Source organism: Oncorhynchus clarkii, chromosome 19, assembly GCF_045791955.1.
Source record: "Oncorhynchus clarkii lewisi isolate Uvic-CL-2024 chromosome 19, UVic_Ocla_1.0, whole genome shotgun sequence".
Taxonomy (NCBI): Eukaryota; Metazoa; Chordata; class Actinopteri; order Salmoniformes; family Salmonidae; genus Oncorhynchus; species Oncorhynchus clarkii.
The window spans coordinates 38,044,864-38,068,544 of NC_092165.1; the positions used below are offsets into that span (position 1 = coordinate 38,044,864).

At 43.1% G+C, this 23,681-nt stretch overlaps 2 protein-coding genes and 1 pseudogene across 2 annotated transcripts; 2 read left to right on the forward strand and 1 right to left on the reverse strand.

The window, feature by feature from the left end:
* Positions 1-7,863: 7,863 nt before the first annotated feature.
* LOC139374479 (leucine-rich repeat, immunoglobulin-like and transmembrane domains 3b) lies at positions 7,864-10,202 on the reverse strand. Its single transcript, XM_071115500.1, has 6 exons — positions 10,090-10,202; positions 9,419-9,617; positions 9,022-9,283; positions 8,523-8,837; positions 8,336-8,398; positions 7,864-8,240 (listed from the first exon to the last, which is right to left on the reverse strand). Exons 1-6 carry the CDS (start codon positions 10,200-10,202, stop codon positions 7,864-7,866), a joined length of 1,329 nt encoding a protein of 442 aa, XP_070971601.1.
* A 776-nt stretch (positions 10,203-10,978) lies between these two features.
* Positions 10,979-13,622, forward strand: LOC139374240 (uncharacterized protein FAM241A-like; annotated as a pseudogene).
* A 6,304-nt stretch (positions 13,623-19,926) lies between these two features.
* LOC139374241 (centrosomal protein of 164 kDa-like) lies at positions 19,927-22,952 on the forward strand. Its single transcript, XM_071115267.1, has 5 exons — positions 19,927-21,175; positions 21,329-21,437; positions 21,612-21,639; positions 21,736-22,554; positions 22,709-22,952. The coding sequence occupies exons 1-5, from the start codon at positions 20,704-20,706 to the stop codon at positions 22,913-22,915; spliced, it is 1,635 nt and encodes a 544-aa protein (XP_070971368.1). The 5' UTR covers positions 19,927-20,703; the 3' UTR covers positions 22,916-22,952.
* Positions 22,953-23,681: the final 729 nt, after the last annotated feature.

Below are 23,681 nucleotides of genomic sequence, written 5' to 3' on the forward strand. Positions count from 1 at the left end.
TGGTTATTTTTTTTGCGGGGGAAGAGAGACCCGACGGAACTACAACTTCCATTTAAGAACAAAACGGAACTCAACAGCAGAGGTACCGTTTCCGGTTGGTTTTTCTTTGGATTTTCTCCTACCATATCTATTGTGTTATAGTCTTATACATTATTTTAACATTTCTACAAACTTCAAAGTGTTTTCTATCCAATGGTACCAATTATATGCATATCCTGGCTTCTGGGCCTGAGTAACAGGCAGTTTACTTCAGGCGGAAAGTCAGATAAAAGAACCGTAGCCCTATGCTGCCCTGTATACATAGACATGGAATCACTGGCCACTTTAATAATGGAACACTAGTCACATTAATAATGTTTACATACTGCTTTACTAATTTCATATTATATACTGTATTCTATTCTACTGTATTTTAGTCAATGCCACTCCGACATCGCTCGCCCTAACATTTATATATTTCTTAATTCCATTCATTTGTTTTTAGATTTGTGTGTATTGTTATGAATTGTTAGATAGTACTGCACTGTTGGTGCTTAGGAACACAAGCATTTCGGTACACCCACAATAACATCTGCTAAATACGTGTATGTGACCAATAAAATGTGATTTTATTTTATTTGATTTATGTAGGCCCTAACAGTTTGTGGGCATCATTTGTCACCGTTGTAGTGCAATGAATGTATTGTTTAGTGTTGTGGCTTTGCTGGCATGCATTAAAAAAAATATATATATATATATATATATATTTGTTTGCCCCACCAAGATTTACATCCTAAAATAACCGCTGCATGGTGGATATATTTCGCACTGCCGTGATTTTAGGTCATTCATAGTACACTGTTTCTCTTCTAATTTTTCACACGGGGCGGGGCGCCTTCGCCGGGCGGGCTGTTTGCGAAATTCTGTGCAAAATTTGAGTATAGCCACTTCTCCATGCACATCAACACCACTGTATGCATGACTAAATACATGAAGGTGAAGAGCTTCCAAACTGTCAGATTATTAGAACATTTGGTACACACATGCTCTCCTCAGAATATCTATCAATCAAATGTATTTATAAAGCCCTTCTTACATCAGCTGATGTCACAAAGTGGTATACAGAAACCCAGCCTAAAACTCCAAACAGCAAGCAATGCAGGTGTATAATAGGAGACTAACCTTGATTAAATGTAGGTAGCATGGTTTCCTTGTTACTTCAACTTACTTTACTTGCACAGTGTACACCTTTGCCTCTTCAGTGTTTGTCTATAACATCCTAACACAAGTATGAGACAGTATTCAAAGAATGCATTGCTCATCATATAAAAGTAAAATTTTTACAATTAAATATGACAATCAATGATGTTCATAGACACTGTGGTATCTTAATCAATCCTATTCCAAGATGGTGTAGCAGTCAGGAGTCTTTTGTCTTCATCTTGTCGTGTATATCTTCTATACATTTTTTTTCTTCGCATATATATTTTTTATATTTTTCTTAACCCCAAACTTTAACATACTCTCCTGCAACCCATCTCACCCAATGTGGTATGGATCTGCTATTTTCTTTACTTTAGAACTGGAACCCCCAACAGCAGCTAGCCAGCTAACTAGCTACTAGGTAGTAGTTAGCTAGCCACTGCTAGCGGTCATCAGCTACCCTTCAGCCCGGTCAACTCCTGCCAGTGTGAGGTTCTGTGTTATGCACTATAGCCCGTTACCATATCATATGTGATTGAATATTATCTGCTGTTGGCTTGTGTGGGTGTATGTGTTATGCAACATAGCTGACTTGAGACATTGTTAACAGTTTCAGGGCCATGGGCCTTTCTCGTGATGGAAAAATACTGAAAATGAACGTAGTGTAGAGAACAAATGGTCTTTTGTTAGATAACAGGAGCCAGGTGTGTGATAACTGTATCGAGTGTGTGAGCGTATAGATATTCTACACAACTACAACGACTGACCGCTGAAGCGCCTAGGGGGCTGGGACCAGCTCGTGTGCCAACAATCAACGATAGGCTGAGTGAGTTTAAACCACGCCCAGACTCTACTCTGTGACAGGCCAGCTCAGAAGCGGGAACTACTTCTGTCAGAGTATATTATATTAACTTTGTCAGGAACAAGTTAGTTCTCTGTTCTACCCTGCGTGGTGTTACAGCGAACCCGTATATACGAAAATTGCATTTACCACTTATTGCTTAGCTAATAAAAAGTACATAGTATACAATACTCAGTGTCATACTTATCCTGATACTAGATTCGATTGACGCAACCCTTAACACCAGTCTGCACAGCGTGATTCAACCCAGAGCTTATCAGACTTCTTTTTCTCCATATCCCCAGATTCCCACCGCAAGTTCTGAACCTCTTCACCTGGATCATCACAGCTAGGCTAGCTAGCTGCTATCCGATTGGCTTCTCCTGGCTAACGTCTCTGTCCTGAAGCAAGCACCAATTAGCCTGTGTAATATTTGTGTTGTGGAGAAATGACGGGAGTACAGTTAGTTTTCGTTTAGTCAAAACCCCTCGTGCTCTACAGTTCGCGGCACCCCAGTGCGCATGTGCATTTCCTATTAGGTGTAGTAACGTAACACTGCCGTAATGCATTACTGCTTAGTAACAGCACAGTAACTAATATAAACCGATGTAGATCCCAGATACTACAGCCTGGAGCTAGCCTTTGCAAGGCCCATCTCCCGGCTAGCTGAAGAGGTCCATCAGCCACTCCTTGGGCTACAATACCTATTTTGCCAATTGGCCTGGACCTCTTTTATTGCCAATATGGAGCCCCGCCGATCCATCACGACTGGACTACTGACGTAATCCGCCCAAGTTTTTTTTTTCAACAGGCGCCTCCATTGCGACGTCCCCTAAATGCCCATCTGCTAGCCTGCTAGCCGCGGCCCGCTAGCTGCCTAGAGCATAACGGACTGTTAGCTGAAGAGGTCCATCGGGCTACTATACATATTTTGCCAATTGGCCTGGACCCTTTTACTACACGGACCCCTGCTGATCCATCATGACTGGTCTGCCGACGTAACTGCACGAGGTGGCTACAACAGACTTCTTCCTTCGCGACGTCCCTCTAAAGCCCTTCCGCTAGCCTGCTATCCTCGGCCCGCTAGCTGTCTGAATCTCCGTGCCTCCAGCCCGCCGGCTACGCATGCCTCTCCCTTATGTCAATATGCCTTGTCCATTTTTGGTTAGCTGTTTTAGTTAGTGATTATTTTCTTATTTCACTATAGAGCCTCCAGCCCTGCTCAATATGCCTCTGCTAAACCTCTCGCCCCACCTCCCACATGCGGTGTCCTCACCTGGTTTAATTGATGTCTCTAGAAACAATACATCTCTCATCATCACTCAATGCTTAGGTTTACCTACACTGTACTCACATCCTACCATACCTTTGTCTGTACATTATGCATTGAATCTATTCTACCGCGCCCAGAAACCTGCTCCTTTTACTCTCTGTTCTAAATGCACTAGACGACCAGTTCTTATAGACTTTAGCCGTACCCTTATCCTACTCTTCCTCTTCTCCTCTGCTGATGCAAAGGGTAATCCAGGCCCTGCAGTGCCTAGCTCCACACCCATTCCACAGGCGCTCTCATTTGTTGACTTCTGTAACCGTAAAAGCCTTGGTTTCATGCATGTTAACATTAGAAGCCTCCTCCCTAAGTTTGTTTTATTCACTACTTTAGCACACTCTGCCAACCCATATGTCCTAGTCGTGTCTGAATCCTGGTGTAGGAAGGCCACCAAAAACTCTGAAATATCAATCCCTAACTATAACATTTCCCGACAAGATAGAACTGCCAAAGGTGGCGGAGTTGCAATCTACTGCAGAGATAGCCTGCAGAGTTTTGTCTTACTATCCAGGTATGTGCCCAAACAATTTGAGCTTCTACCTTTAAAAATCCACCTTTCCAGAAACAAGTCTCTCACCGTTGTCGCTTGCTATAGACAACCTTCTGCCCCCAGCTGTGTCCTGGACAGCATATGTGAATTGATTGCCCCCCATCTAACTTCAGAGCTCGTGCTGTTAGGTGACCTGAACTGGGACATGCTTAACACCCCGGCCATCCTACAATCTAAGCTTGATGCCCTCAATCTCACACAAATTATCAATGAACCTATCAGGTACAACCTCAAATCCGTAAACATAGGCACCCTCAAAGATATCATCCGAACCAACCAGTCCTCCAAATACAACTCTGCTGTCTTCAACCAGGATCTAAGCGATCACTGCCTCATTGCTTGCGTCCGTAATGGGTCTGCGGTCAAACGACCACCCCTCATCACTGTCAAACGCTCCCTAAAACACTTCAGCGAGCAGGCCTTTCTAATCGACCTGGCCCGGGTATCCTGTAAGGATGTTGACCTCATTCCGTCAGTAGAAGACGCCTGGTTATTCTTTAAAGTGCTTCCTCACTATCTTAAATAAGCATGCCCAATTCAAAAAATTGTAGAACCAGAAACAGATATAGTCCATGGTTCACTCCAGACCTGACTGCCCTTGACCAGCACAAAAAAAATCTGGGGCATACTGCATTAGTATCGAATAGCCCCCGATATGCAACTTTTCAAACAGAAATTTGCATCCTGCAGCACAAACTCCAAAAAGTTCTGGGACACTGTAAAGTCCATGGAGGATAAGAGCACCTCCTCCCAGCTGCCCACTGCACCGAGGCTAGGAAACACTGTCACCAGCGATAAATCCACGATAATTGAGAATTTCAATAAGCATTTTTCTACGGCTGGTCATGCTTTCCACCTGGCCACCACTACACCGGTCAACAGCCCTGTACCCCCCTCAGCAACTTGCCCAAGCCTCCCCCATTTCTCCTCCACCCAAATCCAGATAGCTGATGTTCTGAAAGAGCTGCAAATCTGGACCCTACAAATCAGCAGGACTAGAAAATTTGGACACTCTCTTTCTAAAATTATCAGTCGAAATTGTTGCAACCCCTATTACTAGCCTGTTCAACCTCACTTTCATATTGTCTGAGATCCCCAAAGATTGGAAAGCTGCCGTGGTCATCCCCCTCTTCAAAAGGGGAGACACTCTAGACCCGAACTGCTACAGACCTATATCTATCCTACCCTGCCTTTCTAAGGTCTTCGAAAGCCAAGTTAACAAACAGATCTCCAACCATTTAGAATCCCACCGTACCTTATCCGCTATGCAATCTGGATTCCGAGCTGGTCTTTGGTGCACCTCAACCTCGCTCAAGGTCCTAAACTATATCATAACTGCCATTGATAAGAGACAATACTGTGCAGCTGTATTCATAGACCTGGCCAAGGCTTTCGACTCTGTCAATCACCACATTCTTATCGGCAGACTCAACATCCTTTGTTTCTCAAATGACTGCCTCGCCTGGTTCACCAACTACTTATCAGACAGAGTTCAGTGTGTCAAATCGGAGGGCCTTTTGTCCGGACCTCTGGCAGTCTCTATGGGGTGCCACAGTGTTAAATTCTCAGGCCGACTCTTTTCTCTGTATACATTAATGAAGTTGCTCTTGCTGCTGATGATTCTCTGATCCACCTCTACGCAGACGACACCATTCTGTATTCTTCTGGCCCTTCTTTGGACACTGTGTAACCTCCAGATGAGCTTCAATGACATACAACTCTCCTTCCGTGGCGTCCAAGTGCTTTTAAATGCAAGTAAAACTAAATGCATAGTCTTCAACCGATCGCTACCAGCACCTGCCCGCCCGCCCGTCCAGCATCACTACTCTGGACAGTTCTGACTTAGAATATGTGGACATCTACAAATACCTAGGTGTCTGGTAAGACTCTCCTTCCAGACTCACATTTAGCATCTCCAACACAAAATGAAATCTAGAATCGGCTTCCTATTTCGCAACAAAGCATCCTTCACTCATGCTGCCAAACATACTCTTGTAAAACTGACTATCCTACCAATCCTTGAGCCTCCAACACTCTACTCAGCAAATTGGATGCAGTCTATCACAGTGCCATCCGTTTTGTCACCAAAGCCCCATATACTACGCACCACTGCGACCTGTATGCTCTCGTTGGCTGGCCCTCGCTTCATATTCGTCGCCAACCCCACTGGCTCCAGGTCATCTATAAGTCTTTGCTAGGTAAAGCCCCGCCTTATCTCAGCTCACTGGTCACCATAGTAGCACCCACCAGTAGCACGTGCTCCAGCAGGTATATTTCACTGGTCAACCCCAAAGCCAATTCCTCCTTTGGCCGCCTTTCCTTCCAGTTCTCTGCTGCACATTAATTTTCTGCACATCTATCACTCCAGTCTCTATCACTCCAGTGTTTAATTGCTCAATTGTAATTATTTCACCACTATGGCCTATGTATTGCCTTACCTCCCTTATCTTACCTCATTTGCACACACTGTATATAGCCTTTTTCTATTGTGTTATTGACTGTATGTTTTGTTTATTCCATGTGTAACTCTGTGTTGTTTGTGTCACACTGCTTTGCTCTATCTTGGCCAGGTCGCAGTTGTAAATGAGAACTTGTTCTCAACTAGCCTACCTTAAATAAAGGTGAAATAAAAAAATAATAAATAAAATCTTGAAGAAATGTCCACACACATTTCAAAGTTTACTAGCCTTTACATGCAAACCTCGGCAGCAAAACATTTTAGTGGCCCCCCTTCTTGACCGCGGATAATTTATTTTAGTTTTAAAGTTAATTTCCTGCAATTCTACACATTTTACCATGGGCACAGAGAAAATTGTGCAACTTTAAAGCACGTTTATGGCAAATTGGACACATTTTGCAAATGTATAACTAATTTCAGGGAATTAGGAAACCTAGTCAATTGCACAAGTGAATGCATTCAACCGAAATGTGCTTTCTGCATTTAACCCAACCCCCCTGAATTAGAGAGGTGCAGTGGGCTGCCTTATTTAACGTCCATGGCACCCAAGGAGCAGTTGTTGATGGGGGTTAATTGCCTTTTGGTTCATGGCCAAACACTCTTAACTGCTAGGCTATCTGCCTTTAGGCTACCTACTCATTTTGCCATGAGATGAAGAGGAAAATTGTTAGTGTTACAGCACATTTCCTACAATTCGACAGATTTTGCCATGGAGTAAAGATTTTTTTTCCTTTGTTTTAAAGCTAATTTCCTGAAATTCTACACATTTTGCCATGACTTATGCCATGTTAGAATTATATCTGTGTGAGAGTGGCTAACAAAATCAATGGGGGCACGTGGCCTTCATGCCCGGTCGGTAATTCAGCCATGATTAAAAAAAATATCTTACTTTTACTTTCATCATGCACTGTTATTTCATAGAGACGCATTTGAGGACCTTTCTGCTCTTTACCAGAGATCATAGAAACGCACCATTTTCATGTAGACACTGGTATGGTGGAGGAGAGAATGAATATGAAATGCCGGAATTACCCTTTATAGCTGAGCTCCTAGTAAGAATATGTCCTTGTAGGAATATGTCCTCGTAATCTTTAGCACAAGTACAGATCTTACACAGATAAGAGGGTGATAAGCGTTACCTCTCTAAAAACAGTAAAACAAAATAAAACAAATCTGGAAAAAGAATACATCAGATCCTCAATGGTAATTGTTGTCACTTAAACAGAGTAACAGTAGTTTGTTATTCATGTCTCTGGGCTCTGGACGCCCTCTGTTGGCCACTGATCACTCTGTTTTTAAAGGGTCATATATGAGCTCCTTAAAATATTGACCAACAGAAAGGCATAGAATAAGAAGGGTTGTTATAGTAATAGATGAAAGGGCCACTACATCTGGTCCTTGTTGTTTTCTGGTGAAGACGATGTAGTGGTAGTGTTTTCTGGTGAGGTGGGTATAGTATTGACAGATATCTGAGGTTTTCTGTTTGACTTTTTTGAGGACGATTACATTTTTTTCAGGGGGGTGGGGACCGGGGCCATTTTGATACTCTGGGTCTTGTTCGTTGGAGTGGGGGGTGTAACATACTTGAGGTTCAGAAGAGTCTTCTTTTTAAAGGTGGAGATTGAAGTAATATTCTGTGCCCGTTTCGGCTTTTGTGAGAGAGGTTTTCTGTTGCTGGTTGAGGATCTAGAAGGGGCTTTGCGGGTCTTGCTCTTTATTGAAGGGGGCACCACCCCCACCACCCTAAGTCTAATGGGGGCTTCTGCTGTTCCTGCCATGTTCCGTGCCTGGCACCGATATTCTCCTGCATCCTTGTACGAAAGTCCATTTAGGTTGATGATGGACCATCGGATTCCCACACGCGGAGATTCCTGAATAACTATAATATAACACAAAAATAGGTGACTCAAGTCTATTGACAAGACTTGCGGCAATAAAAGAGTCAAAATGCAGCAATGCACATGAAGTACTTACAGCTGTCCAAGTTAATGGGTAGTTTTTCAGGGTCAGCTTTGCTGTACGGTTGTTGACAGCACTCTGTCAAGATCAAACATAATCAGACATTTGAAAACAGCACAGGGAATGATTTTCCATGTTAAAATTGAAGAGTAGGTTTGAGTTTAATTGGGTGTGATGTTACAGAATGTTCATAGATATTTACCTGTGTTGTATATGGAGGCTCCTGCTGCTTTGGTCCAGGTGAGTACTGGCGTGGGGTAGCCTGTGGCATCACAGCGGAGCATCACGTTGCTGCCCAGCGGGGAGGTAACCCGGGTGGCTGAAGGCTGGACAGAGGGCCTCTGGCACCGCGACAAGTCAGCCTCTGTGAGGGGGGCCCCCAGCTGGTCGGCGGTTCCCCCGCTACGGCTACAGGTCAGGAGCTGGTCCATCAGAACTACAGGGCTCTCCTGGTACTTAGACTGGGCCAGCAGCATAGAGATTTGGCAGTCACACTGCCACATGTTGTCATGGACACCTGGAGACACAAAAAGAGCCGGACCATTTGGCTTAGCTTTGAAAAGGAGTGAAATGGGGAACATGTCCAATAAGAAATTAACGTGAACGTTTGAGATATGAGCATTTCTCAATTTCAGATGCTGTCCTTTGACAAGGGACCTATTTTTGCATAGAACACTAAGATTACTATTAGTGAACCATACCTAGCACTCTTCTCTGTGTTGGGCCTGTTAGTTGGGCAGGGGGAGGGAACCAAAGGTCCAACAGCTCTGAGGGCAGAGTGGTCAGTCTGTTGCTGGACAGATCTAGGTAGGTGACGTTGGGAAGAAAGAGGGCAGCGTGGGCAGGGAGGCTGGAGAGGCGGTTATTGTGCAGACCCAGTGTGCGCAGCCGCGGCATGTCCCTAAGCCCCTCCCAGGGGAAGGCAGAGAGAAGGTTCCCGTCCAATCGCAGCTCACGCAACGCCTTCAGGGAGAGGTAAGTTTTAGATACTGTCAAATGTAGTTTTCATACAAAACCAAGTAAGTCTAAGGATAGTGTTGCAGATACTGCTAGTTTAAATAGAGAGGATTATACAGGTAGGAGTATGCCCACTTCTACCTTCAAGTTAAGGAAGCTGCTGGGGTGGATGGTGGTGATGGAGTTGTAGGTCAACCACAGGAATTGGAGCTCAGACAGGTAGAAGAAGGCTGCCCTGGGCACTCTGGAGATAGAGGTTTTCTCCAGGCGAAACTTGACTGTGTCGGCTGGAGCATTGAGGGGGATGGCCGACATGCGGGGTTCGCTGCACAAAACAGACCTGTCAGTGCAAACAGCGTGATATATGAATCATGTATGTGAAGAATGCACTGAGAAGAGTAGCTAGCTATCAGAGCTAAAAAGCTTTTCAGTCCTATTTAGCAACTCAAGGAATTTAAGAGTTAACTGTGTTTGTTGTATAAACAAACAAGCATGGCAAATGACATGTCTACCACCTCCTTTGCCGTTATTTTTTACAATAATATTTTACTCAACCTCTGACCAAACATATTTCTAAAATGTTGTCCAACCATTCCAGAGCACATACATATTGATGCATAGTTGATCAAAATGTAGTCCGTCAGACAATGCTGTATAACGTACAGTATATGTTTTAAAGAACAACACCATTGATCCAAGATGTTAGGTAAATTCATGCAGATCCATTGATATGAGAGAAGGAGCACACCCAAGCAAGCAACTGAAATTAAGGCAGTAAATTAAGACATTTAATTAACTAAAGTGTACGCTACCTGAGACCTGTCCCATTGCTCCCTCCTAGGTAAACACAAGTACACAGAGTAGGGCAGGAATGGGCCACCAGGAAACAACAATGTAGCATCTGAACCAAGAGAAGTCGATACATTATTCACCAAGCAAGGTCAGAGTAAGCAAAACCTCTGTTTAGCTCCACATTCCTCTGTTTAGCTGACATTCCTAGTTTGCCGCTCCCAAATTCTCCTACATTAACGTCAAGTGGAAAGAAGCAGAGACAGATTAGTTGGGATTACGCAGGTTACTAGGTCTTCTTCTTAATCCTGTGCCTCACTATATAGCATACTGCTAAATCACAAAATCAGAGGTCAAGTACCCTACCTAAAACAATGCCAGTTGGTTGGCCTGACATGTAATCCATTGCTGATTATTGGAAAAACCCTTATTACCAGTAGTTAGATTTTATGGTATTTTAAATAAATAGCTATGTTTTGTGATATTTAATTGATGCACAACACTTGTCATGGTTTTTATTCTGTCGTGCAAATGTGTATTTTCTTGCATAGTCCTGTATTAGTTTGGTTACTATATATTATTCAGTTTCATTTCCACACACTTACCACTTGAAAAGTTACATACTGCTTGATAGTCACTTAAATGTACTAAATAGTGGAGCCACAGTAAAAAAAAAAGAAGTATATATATATATATAAACTTCTAAAAAAGCACTGTACTAATTCTAGAAACAGTGTTGCTTGATTTTGACATTTCAACTATCTGACAGTTGAAGTTGACACGCCCCTTACCATGTTGTTAGATTGGTTTATTACACACGTGACACAGGGTGGGCGGGGGTCCGGAAGTGCCATTGACAGTCTTGAATGTTTTGTTTGTTTCCTGAAACATCATTCTAACGGCGTGTATAACATGTCGACCATACCACCAACTGTGAATGATCAACCGGTGGGAGTTGAGGAGCTAGAGAGTCGAATAAGATGTCAATCTCATAATCCACCCAACTACACAGAAAGGAAAACGTTCTAGGTAGCTAAAATATGTTTTATAATGAACCCTCATTGGTCTATCTTTAGTAACGTTAACCAATGCTATCCAGCGGGTGTAGTTAGCTAGTTATCTAGGCAATGCGAGCAGCGCAATATTTATCAAGTGGCTTCAGCTCAAAAGTTTAAGCCTAGCTAGGTGATTTACATTTCATGTTGTGCTTGCTTGCCTGGATTATTACTATTAGCTAGCTAATCCCTTGCCATGTATTTGAGTCATGATGATATGAGAGCAACTCGATAGCTAGCTAACAGCTAGATATGACAACAGTGATCTGTGTACCTCGGGTCATCAGGGAGGGAACATTGACAGCTACATTTAGTGCATTTATTGTATTGCTTTGGCCAAGGATTCTGCTGTCACCTAGCTACTTGCACAACCAACAGTTGCATTTCAAGGCTGACAGGCAGTCTGACTCCAGCATGTACCAGTATAACGCACATAATGAAGTTATACTCTGATAAGAGTCCTATTCACACAACCTTATAGCATTTTACACAGCCTTATGACATCACTGAAAGAGCTAGCAGACACCTTGAAAGAGAACGGAACTCTAACTGCTACACTTCAATCAGAAGACAGATCTGATGAGAAATCAGTTCATTCCAAAAGTTCCCCCATCCTCATATGTAACCAAGCCACCCTAGCAGACATGGAGAGTGACAACCTGTCCCAAGCCTTTGGGAGTATCTCCCTACTGGAGGCAGAGGTGAATGAGCTTCGTGGTGAGGTGACAGTTCTGAGGCAGGAAAAGGAGGAGCTGAGAAAGAAACTGGCAGCGGTCCAGAGCATAATGAGGTAGCTGACATTAGGGAGGAGTTAGAAAAGGAGTTGTCAGCAGTCATAGAAATGCTACAACACAGAGACTCCACAATCTAACAGAACAACTGTAGCCTACCACAAACCTCACTACCACACCCTCACATTGTTAGTTCCACTGCTTCTCATAGTGAACCTCCGGAACTCACAGACTCGGCACAAGAGGTCAGTAACCAGACACAGTAAACTCCTCCTCCCACACCAGCACATTCCCTTTGTCAGATGGGTCTGACCAGACCTCCCCAAACCAGTTAAGCCTTGTGCTTAACTGCACACACAGAACTAACATCAACAACATGCATGACAGTCTTTCATAGTTGAGGAGAAATTTACTACCACCAAACACCCCACAGCACCTCCTTTTTTCTAAAGATCTACTTTAACTGTACTGTATATATGAATATGTAAGTAGTATTTTTGTTGTCTCTTGGTGTCTTTCCTATATATAAAATCTTATTGTTCTTGTCTATTACTGTTCTGTACTTTCATGTATTTGTACATTTTATATGGATCCCAGGAAGAGTAGCTGCTGCATGTGCAGTAGCTAATGGGGATCCTAATAAACTAAACAAGACCACATGCCTATCCTTGGAATGGTATCCTCTCCTGTACATTCCATGTAGAGTAGCTACTTATTTTGAACAGAGCCCTATGTCGCCCTGGGGAATTGTAGTCCAGCACACTGTATGGGGAATAGGGGTGTCATTTAAACTTAATCCATACTTGTCTTTTCAGGATGACCCCAGAGGCAGACCACTTGGATCTAGGTGGCAAGGCCCTCCTGGTGACCCCAGGACTTGGTGGTCATGCCCCTCTGGTGATCCCGGAACCAGGTCCCACCCAGTCGCTGACCCCAGAGCCAGGTTATGCCGCTCCAGAGACCCCAGGGCCAGACCACTCCCAGCCGGTGACCCTACGGCAAGGTGGCCAATCATTGACGACCTCACGACCAGACCTCAGGTGGACGACTGCGAGCGGATGGGGACCCTGTTTGGGCAGCTGAACAAGTGCCTGCGTAGTGCAGGCTTCACCCAGATGTACTTTGGGGAGAAGATTGTGGAGCCTGTGACCATCATCTTTTTCTGGGTCCTACTGTGGTTCCTGGGCATCCAAGCTCTGGGGCTGGTGGGGACTCTGAGCATTGTCATCATCTTCATCCAGAAGTAACTGGATCTCCGGCCTGTTTGATTGGCAGTTGGGAGCTCCGGTGTCTAAAAATGTGAACCTACAGCGCGAGTCCCTCACTGTCTTTTCTTTTTGTAATAAGGCTTCCTAGATTTGTTGAGCATTTCTCGATGCTCAGCTTCATACCGGCCAATGTACACTATATGGATGAACATTTGAGTGCTGACGAATAAAATGGAGGCCTTGCTCCTAACTACCGGTTGCCTGGTTTCAAGCTTTTAAAACAAATCTAACTCAAAATCCGACCACTTGGCTTACTAGCTGTACCCCAATACTCAAAGGCGATGTCTCATCTTACGTGTGAGTACTGATTTGAAAGAACTGGATCAATGAAAGCAATATGTCTCATAGCTTAAAGGTAGAGTCAGCAAAATGACATGCACTAGAAGCACTGCAGATAGTGTGATGAGCAAGATGCAAATCACATACAGTATCTGCGCATGTACACGGTTTCGCGTCGAGATCTTACAATATGGTAGCCACTGGACAAAAACAGCAAACTTTAGCCTCACGCTCCAACTCTTAGTTGTTGCAGAAATTGACCCTCTATACTGTTTACTTTGTGCATCTACAACCTATAATTTAGCCCAAACAACTACCTCTTTCCCAACTGTATTTAATTAATTTATTTATTTTGCTCCTTTGCACCCCATTATTTTTATTTCTACTTTGCACATTCTTCCATTGCAAAACTACCATTCCAGTGTTTTACTTGCTATATTGTATTTACCTTGCCACCATGGCCTTTTTTGCCTTTACCTCCCTTCTCACCTCATTTGCTCACATTGTATATAGACTTGTTTATACTGTATTATTGACTGTATGTTTGTTTTACTCCATGTGTAACTCTGTGTCGTTGTATCTGTCGAACTGCTTTGCTTTATCTTGGCCAGGTCGCAATTGTAAATGAGAACTTGTTCTCAACTTGCCTACCTGGTTAAATAAAGGTAAAATAAAATAAATAAATAAAATTATAGCTGGCTCTACCTTTAACTAGTTTTGTCTCACAGATGAACTGGTATCTATCATTTTCAAGTGTTATGAGAATTTGATCATGAGTGATAGCAATCAAGGAAAGAAGGTCTGTCAGGAGCATTTTGATGCAGATTGCTTCAAGTAGCATTTCTAAAGGTGCAATCTGTGAAATGATATCTATGGTGTTCAGGGAATTATATGTGTGGGGGGAAATTAACCTGTAGCCTTAGAATATGGTCTTTCTATGAGATTTACACATCAGCAGCTCATAATAATTTCTATGATACAGTATATTTGTAGTGAGAGCAACATTACTTACCTCCACATTTGATGTTACATGCCATTTCGTTATAAACATTGGAATTAAATAAAAGGTCCTTTAGTCGTTAGCAACTATTTAAAAAATCAACAGGTCTTTTGCTGCTGCATTAGTTTTAATTATCAATGACCATCAGGACATCTTACAGATTGCACCTTTTTAAGGCGAATTGGGAGCAACATTCTAACACCTGTATGCCTCAAAAGGACAAAGCTTTCGGTCCAAATACTTAAAAGACACACCCTATCCCCCTCAGCCCTCAAATTAAGTGGACACTTCTGATGACGTTATCATGACGTCTGACGAGTATACACTTGCAGGGCGAGGGAGGAAGGAATGATTTTTAAATGGACCACTCTTGGCCGGAAATTCTTTACTCCATCGTGCCACGATGATTGTGTTTTCAGCCACCGGTGGCTTGTCGGTGCTTTATATGCACTACATTCAATTATGAGTGCATGTCTACTTATATTAAATATATAATTATTAATATACGCCTACTGTATAATAGCTAGCAAATTAATTAGCTAACTAACGTTAGCCTGCCTAGCTGGAACTTCTGAAGGGAAATGTTTTATTTCTACAATTTCCAAAACAAAAATAGATTTCGACCACCCGCCAAGATGGCGACGGGGATTCCCCCAAGGGCATACGGCGAGGGTAAGTGGACGAGGGTGTGTCATTTAAGTGTTTGGACTGGAACCCTGGAACGCATATCACTGACTGGTTTATTAGGTTCTATAGTAACTGAAGTTGTCCCCCTACTTTTAATATGCATTCAAACATCTCCCTTTGACATGCATGTAACCTCAAAGTGAAGGAGAAATGTGTGCTCATGACAATCATGGATGTTTAACTTGCACTTATATCAAGCCTATCTCTACATTATCTCAAGCCTATCCTTTTGAATGAGAATTGTACAGTGCATTCGGAAGTATTCAGACCCCTTGACTTTTTCCACCATTTTGTTACTTTACAGCCTTTTTCTAAAATTGATGAGAATTTGTATTTATTTAATACATCTACGCACAATCCCCATAATGACATAGCAAAAACTGGTTTAAAAAACAGAAATACCTTATGTAAATAAGTATTCAGACCCTTTGCTATGAGACTTGAAATTGAGCTCAGGTGCATCCTGTTTCGATTGATCATCCTTGAGAATTTTCTACAACTTGATTGGAGTCCACCTGTGGTGATTTGGAAAGGCACACACCTGTCTATATAAGGTCCCACAGTTGACAGTGCATGTCAGAGCAAAAACCGAGCCATGAGCGCTTCCAAAGGTGCTTCATCGAAATACTGAGTAAAGGGTCTGAATACTTATGTAAATGTGATATTTCAGCTTTTTAAATGTATTTTTTATAAATTTGCAAACACTTCACTTCCCTTGTAGATTGATGAGGGGAAAAAACGATTTAATACATGTTAGAGTAAGGCTGTAACAAAATGTGGAAAAAGTCATGGGGTCTGAATACTTTCCAAATGCACTGTACATTAACAAGGGTATGATTCCTGACAATGAGTGGTATATCATTCTGAAAATCACTCCAAATGTAACCAGAAGGTGGTGCTGTAAGGCTAACAAATACCTTTCTTGATGGTTTTTCATTGTCAATTCACGTGGGAAAGTCTATATCAAATTGCAAAGTTGAAACTGACTAAATCACTGCTTTTGTTAGATATGGCTACTATCATACAGTTTGAAGATAATGAGGGATGACTTTTTTCTGTCATTGGTGTCTAAATATTCAACATCAAACACATCAGAATGGATGATAGCTTACAGTATCTACTTATACTACTGTAACCCGGTGCACTGCAAAGCATGCCCAGTGTTCACTGCATGAGAATCATTGTTTAACTTGTGGAGTATTAGATATACATCACATATACTCCTAGGAAAATATTCAGCAACACTATTAGTTGAGTGCAAGAGCCAGGGATGTAGTCCACACTGGTAATGTAATGTTGTCCATAAGTGCCGATCCAAAGTAGCCTTTGCTACCAAATAGTTAAGGTTAGGGAAACCTGATCCTAGATCTTTGCTGGGGCCAATCTCTACCAGGATTCACCGACTGTAGAATAAAAGTCATTTTATAATCTTGTGCTGCCAACTAAAATACCGTAGTCCTTGTGGAATGTTTTTTGGTGTTTGGCATGTTCCATGTTTACAGTGCTTTTGGAAAGTATTCAAACCCCTTGACCTTTTCCAAATGTTGTTACGTTACAGCTGTATTTTAAAATGTATTATTTTTTTAAATCCTCGGCAATCTACACACAATACCCCATAGTGACAAAATGAAAACAGGCTTTTAGAAATTTTACCATATTTATTAATAATAGAAAACAGAAATAGCTTATTTACATAAATATTCAGACCCTTTGCTATGAGACTCAAAATTGAGCTCAGGTGCATCCTGTTTCCATTGATCATCCTTGAGATGTTTCTACAACTTGATTGGGGTCCACCTGTGGTACATTCAAATGATTGGACATGATTTGGAAAGGCACACAACTGTCTATAAAGGATCTCACAATTGACAGTGCATGTCACAGCAAAAACCAAGCCATGAGGTTAAAGGAATTGTCCGTAGAGCGCCGAGACAGGATCGTGTCGAGGCACAGATCTGGGGAAGGGTACCAAAATAATTTGGCATCATTGAAGGTCCCCAAGAACACAGTGCCCTCCATCATTCTTAAATGGAAGAAGTTTGGAACCATCAAGGCTCTTCCTAGAGCTGGCCTCCCGGCCAAACTGAGCAATCGGGGGAGAAGGGCCTTGGTCAGGGAGGGGACCAAGAACCTGATGGTCACTTTGACAGAGCTCTTAGCGTTCACCTTTGGAGATTGTTGTCCTTCTGGAAAGTTCTCCCATCTCTGCAGCACTCCACCAGTCAGGCCTTTATGGAAGAGTGGCCAGGCAGAAGCCACTCCTCAGTAAAAGGCACATGACAGAATAAGGCTGTAACGTATCAAAATGTGGAAAAAGTCAAGGGGTCTGAATACTTTCCAAAGGCACTGTATATGCAAAAAAAAGTGGAATGTCTTAATATTTACAAAGTAGGTTTTTAAGAGTGTTTGGTCACAAAGCAAAGCAAGATGTGAATCTGCAAAGGGAGCGAGTGAATTGAGAGTGAATTTATTGGATTGAATTGACATTGCATCAGATTCACTGTAGGTATGTCTGTGATCAGTTTGTTAAAGGGATGAGTGATCTTTGTTTACAAATGAGAATATAATTCTTCTGTTTATGTTGAAATGTTGGGTAAATTACAAGGTGGATGATGTTTGAGAAATTTGTAACCAATGTAAAGTTATTTTTTCTCAATCTTTTTGGCACTAATTGTACACTAAGTGTTAATGTTTTACTACTGTATGAGTATGAGGGTCGTTCCACCAATTGGGTGCTGATGATAACTGATGACATCATAATGAATTTTAATAAACCTGTTTATGATGTAAATCAAAATTCCTTGACCAGAACAGGGAGGTTTCAGGAAGGTCCTGCTACATTTAACCATACCATGATGCAAGAGCAGGTCAGTGCTTAATTTGTAAAAATATCTTGCCTGAGACCTGACAACTTCTTTATGCTCTTGATCAACAATCTAGGCTTTAGCTCAGCGGGCAAACACAGTCATATGGGACGCTGACCAGGTGATCTGTGTTGAAACCCAGTCACATATAGTTATTGTATATTCAAGTAATATTTTATTGGTCGCATACAGCAGATGTTATTGCGGGTGTAGGGAAATGCTTGTTCTCCTAGCTCCAACAGTATCTGACAATTCGCAACAATACACACAAATCTAAAAGTAAAAGAATGGAATTAAGAAATATATAAATATTAGGACGAGCAATGAAGGAGTGGCATTGACTAAAATACAGTAGAATAGAATACAGTTTATACATAGGATATGAGTAAAGCAGTATGTAAACATTATTAAAGTGATTAGTGATTCCATGTCTATGTACAGTGGGGCAAAAAAGTATTTAGTCAGCCACCAATTGTGCAAGTTCTCCCACTTAAAAAGATGAGAGAGGCCTGTAATTTTCATCATAGGTACACTTCAACTATGAGAAAAAAAATCCAGAAAATCACTTTGTAGGATTTTTAATGAATTTATTTGCAAATTATGGTGGAAAGTAAGTATTTGGTCAATAACAAAAGTTTCTCAATACTTTGTTATATACCCTTTATTGGCAATGACAGAGGTCAAACGTTTTCTGTAAGTCTTCACAAGGTTTTCACACACTGTTGCTGGTATTTTGGCCCATTCCTCCATGCAGATCTCCTCTAGAGCAGTGATGTTTTGGGGCTGTTTCTAGGCAACACGGACTTTCAACTCCCTCCAAAGATTTTCTATGGGGTTGAGATCTGGAGACTGGCTAGGCCACTCCAGGACCTTGAAATGCTTCTTACGAAGCCACTCCTTCGTTGCCCGGGAGGTGTGTTTGGGATCATTGTCATGCTGAAAGACCCAGCCACGTTTCATCTTCAATGCCCTTGCTGATGGAAGGAGGTTTTCACTCAAAATCTCACGATACATGGCCCCATTCATTCTTTCCTTTACACGGATCAGTCGTCCTGGTCCCTTTGCAGAAAACAGCCCCAAAGCATGATGTTTCCACCCCCATGCTTCACAGTAGGTATGGTGTTCTTTGGATGCAACTCAGCATTCTTTGTCCTCCAAACACGACGAGTTGAGTTTTTACCAAAAAGTTCTATTTTGGTTTCATCTGATCATATGACATTCTCCCAATCTTTTTCTGGATCATCCAAATGCTCTCTAGCAAACTTCAGACGGGCCTGGACATGTACTGGCTTAAGCAGGGGGACACATCTGGCACTGCAGGATTTGAGTCCCTGGCGGCGTAGTGTGTTACTGATGGTAGGCTTTGTTACTTTGGTCCCAGCTCTCTGCAGGTCATTCACTAGGTCCCCCGTGTGGTTCTGGGATTTTTGCTCACCGTTCTTGTGATCATTTTGACCCCACGGGGTGAGATCTTGCGTGGAGCCCCAGATCAAGGGAGATTATCAGTCGTCTTGTATGTCTTCCATTTCCTAATAATTGCTCCCAAAGTTGATTTCTTCAAACCAAGCTGCTTACCTATTGCAGATTCAGTCTTCCCAGGCTGGTGCAGGTCTACAATTTTGTTTCTAGTGTCCTTTGACAGCTCTTTGGTCTTGGCCATAGTGGAGTTTGGAGTGTGACTGTTTGAGGTTGTGGACAGGTGTCTTTTGTACTGATAACAAGTTCAAACAGGTGCCATTAATACAGGTAACGAGTACAGAGGACAGAGGATCCTCTTAAATAATAAGTTACAGGTCTGTGAGAGCCAGAAATCTTGTTTGTAGGTGACCAAATACTTATTTTCCACCATAATTTGCAAATAAATTCATTAAAAATCCTACAATGTGATTTTCTGGATTGTTTTCTTCTAATTTTGTCTGTCATAGTTGAAGTGTACCTATGATGAAAATTACAGGCCTCTCATCTTTTTAAGTGGGAGAACTTGCACAATTGGTGACTGACTAAATACTTTTTTGCCCCACTGTATATGGGGCAGCAGCCTCTAAGATGCAGGGTTGAGTAACCGGTTGTAGCCGGCTAGTGATGGCTATTTAACAGTCTGATGGTCTTGAGATAGAAGCTGTTTTTCAGTCTCTCTGTCCCAGATTTGATGCAACTCTGCTGACCTCGCCTTCTGGACGGTAGCTGGGTGAACAGGCTGTGGTTTGGGTGTTTGATGTCCTTGATGATATTTTTGGCTTTTCTGTGACATCGGATTCTGTAGGTGTCCCGGAGGGCAGCAAGAGTGCCCCCGGTGATGCGTTGGGCAGACCGCAGCACCCTCTGCAGTTGCGGGCGGTGCAGTTGCCGTACCATGTGGTCATAGCCTGACAGGATGCTCTCAATTGTGCATCTTTAAAAGTTTGTGAGGGTCTTAGGGGCCAAGCCAATTTCTTCAGCCTCCTGAGGTTGAAGAGGCACTGTTGCACATTCTTCACCACACTGTCTGTGTGGGTAGACCATTTCAGATTGTCAGTGATGTGTACGCTGAGGAACTTGAAGCTTTCCACCTTCTCCACTGCGGTCCCGTTGATATGGATAGAGGCGTGCTTCCTCTGCTGTTTCCTGAAGTCCACGATCATCTTCTTTTTGTTGATGTTGACAGGAGGTTATTTTCCTGGCACCACTCTGCCAGGGCCCTCACCTCCTCCCTGTAGGCTGCCTCATCATTGTTGGTAATCAGGCCTACTACTGTTGTGTCGTCTGCAAACTGGATGATTGAGTTGGAGGCGTGTATGTCCACACAACCATGGGTGAACAGGGAGCACAGGAGGCGGCTGAGCACGGACCCTTCTGGGGCCCCTGTGTTGAGGATCAGCGAAGTGGAGGTGTTGTTTCCTACCTTGACCACCTGGTGGCAGCCTGTCGGGAAGTCGAGTACCCAGTTGCGCAGGGTGGGGTTCAGACCTAGGGCCCCGAGCTTAATGATGAGCTTGGAGGGTACTTTGGTGTTGAAGGCTGAACTATGTTCATCATGTGTTGAACTGTGCTTTCGGCCGCAGGGGGACCAGCAGCTCTGCAAAGCCCAGGAGGCCCAGCGTGTAGAGCGGGCTGTGCTGCTGGAAGCCGTCCAGGGCCTGGAGATTGAGTTGTCTAAGTGCCAGCAGAGACAGAAGGACCTGCAGGACACTTTCTCCACAGCCCAGAGCCACTGGAGGGCCCAAGAGGAGCGGCTGCACCATGAAGGTAACAATGGCACTCATCTTCATCTAAAATGTGTGTTTTATAATTTGGTGCAATGTTTCCCAATCTGTTTCTTGGGGAAGATCCTAGAATTTGCTCCAAAAAGGCCTGTTTCAGCAGTGCGTGTGTATGTGGTGTGTGTGTGTGTATGTGTAGTGTCCTCCCTTACCTGTTTGTTGGGAGACCACAGGCAGATGACCGACAGTTTGATTGAGACAGTCAAAACCGAGCAGAAGAAAGCAGCCAATCAGTTTGCAGAGCGGAGGTCAGTAAATTGATAATGAAAGGCTGTGTTAAAAGATTTCTACCCAAGAGCTTGATGATTAGTTGATTTATTGAATCACGAAAACATTTATGATTTCTGGGGACCGGAATCGAAACCACCAGATTTAAGTTGATAATGATTCCTTGTTGACCATTTCTTCTTTATTTCATGAAGCACGGAAAAGCCGGGCAAACAAGATGAGGTAAAATTTATGTATCTGTTTATTCTTCATTGACCTTAACACTGTTTATTAAGGAGTTATGCCAGCTTTACATACTTGCGCTTACTTCTCTTTTAGATGGTTGCTGATGCTGCTGAAGGCATGGGCTACAATCAGAGCAGGCCCCGGCTGCAGCGCACCATGAAGCTCCACTCCGACCTGCACCAGGCCTTAGAGGGCCTCCAGCTGCAGACAACAGCATCACCCTCCCTATTATTAGACCCCATGAGATCCTACCAGGTCTCCGTCCAGCAGCTTCAGGAGGAGCTTCAGAGAGAGAAGGACCAAGTATCGAGGCTGGTGGAGCGTCTGGAGAGGGCCGAGCAGAAGTCAGAGGAGCTGAGGCAGCAGCAGGAGCAAGACGCCAAGGAAAGCTGGAACACTGTCCACCAAGAGATGGAGACCAACCAGGAGATGGGCGGCATGGTGGAGCGGATGAGGGGGAAGGTGCAGGAGTTTAGCACCATACTGCTACGCAAGATAAGCTGGGGTGGATGGGCTGGGATGAAGGATGAGGAGGAAGAAGAAGAGGAGAGGAAGCCTGCAAACACCCTTAACTCAGAGTGCGTAAACCAGTGTCAGGCAATGCACCCAGATCCACAAATGCTGGCCCAAAGGAAGTCCCAAAGGAACCCAGAACTAGAACCAGAGAAGGGAGCCCAGGACCAGCACCCCTGCCTAGCGACGTTGCTGTGGAGGTGGCAGAAGACGCTGGGGGGACAGAGGGATATTGTGAAGAGGCTGAAGACCGACATGAAGAGGGAGACAGAGAGCATGCAGGTGATGGCCGCCGGCCTCTTGAACAACAGACAGAACAGCCTGGACACATGCCAAGTTCAAGCCCTTGAAGAGCACCTGGAGATCTGGAGGCGGAGGCAGAGAGAGATGAAAATGCAGGTAAGATGGATGCTTGTTTAATTCAAGTGAGTCTTATCTCTCATGCCTAATTCATTTTTTAAAATCATAATAATAATAAAAGGGAAGCTATGCATGTGGGCCTCCATTGAGCCCTGAGCTACAAAGCCTAATGTCTAGTGGTTCTCTTTTTCAGCTATCTGAGATGCAGGCCCAGTTTGACGTGGAGCGGAACCGCTCTGCCGAGTTTCTGAAAGAGAATGACAAGCTGAGTAGACTGCTTTGCACGGTGGAGTCCTCGGTGGCTGACCTGCAGCCCCTGCTCACCTACCACCAGGTCCTAGTAGAGGACGCCATGAAGGACAACTCTATCCAACATGGCCGCCACAGGAGCAAGATGTAAAAATAACTCTCAAAGACTGATGAATAAAAGTTGACAATATAATTTGCTTTTGTGTTTGCTTACTGTTTCGATTGGCCTCTAAAAGATAATGTATGATGTAATTAAAACTCTTTCATATAAATTTCTGCCCTTTATATGTCCCTAAGTCAACATAAATTGATTGTTCTTTATCTTTACAATAAGAGCTACAATTATCTACTAGACAATACTGAGCACCCACGTTGTCTGGGATTCAAATGTCCCTTTATTTTGAAGGTAACCACAGATACAGCAGACAGCTGCCGCTCCTACTTACAGATGTTACGTCTCTAATTACCATTTTATCAGAACAGTAGGGCATAACTTCTGAAGTTAATTGAGAAGCATTATAAAACATTTGCATAACCAATAAAACAAAAATCCAAAATGTAGTTTCCAAAATGTAGTTTTGCAAATTTCCATTTGCAATAAAATTGTAAAACTCAAATTCGTATGAGTTTATATTTGAAAGTTGTATTTTAAATTGTGCATGCTGCAAACAGATATAATACCTGAAAGTAGTTATGTAACAATATATGTACCTACGCTGTAATTACATAACCCTTTTTACAATGTGTAATAATGCGTGTTGCTGCTAAAATGGCTATTCAACATAGTCCTTTCACCTATCCACTAAGGTACTGGCAACAAAGATGGGAAGCTATTCAATATTATGTTCTTTATTCCGTAAAGCCAGAGCAAACAGGGTCTAATTAAAAAGTGCTGTGAGACATTGCCATATCAGCAG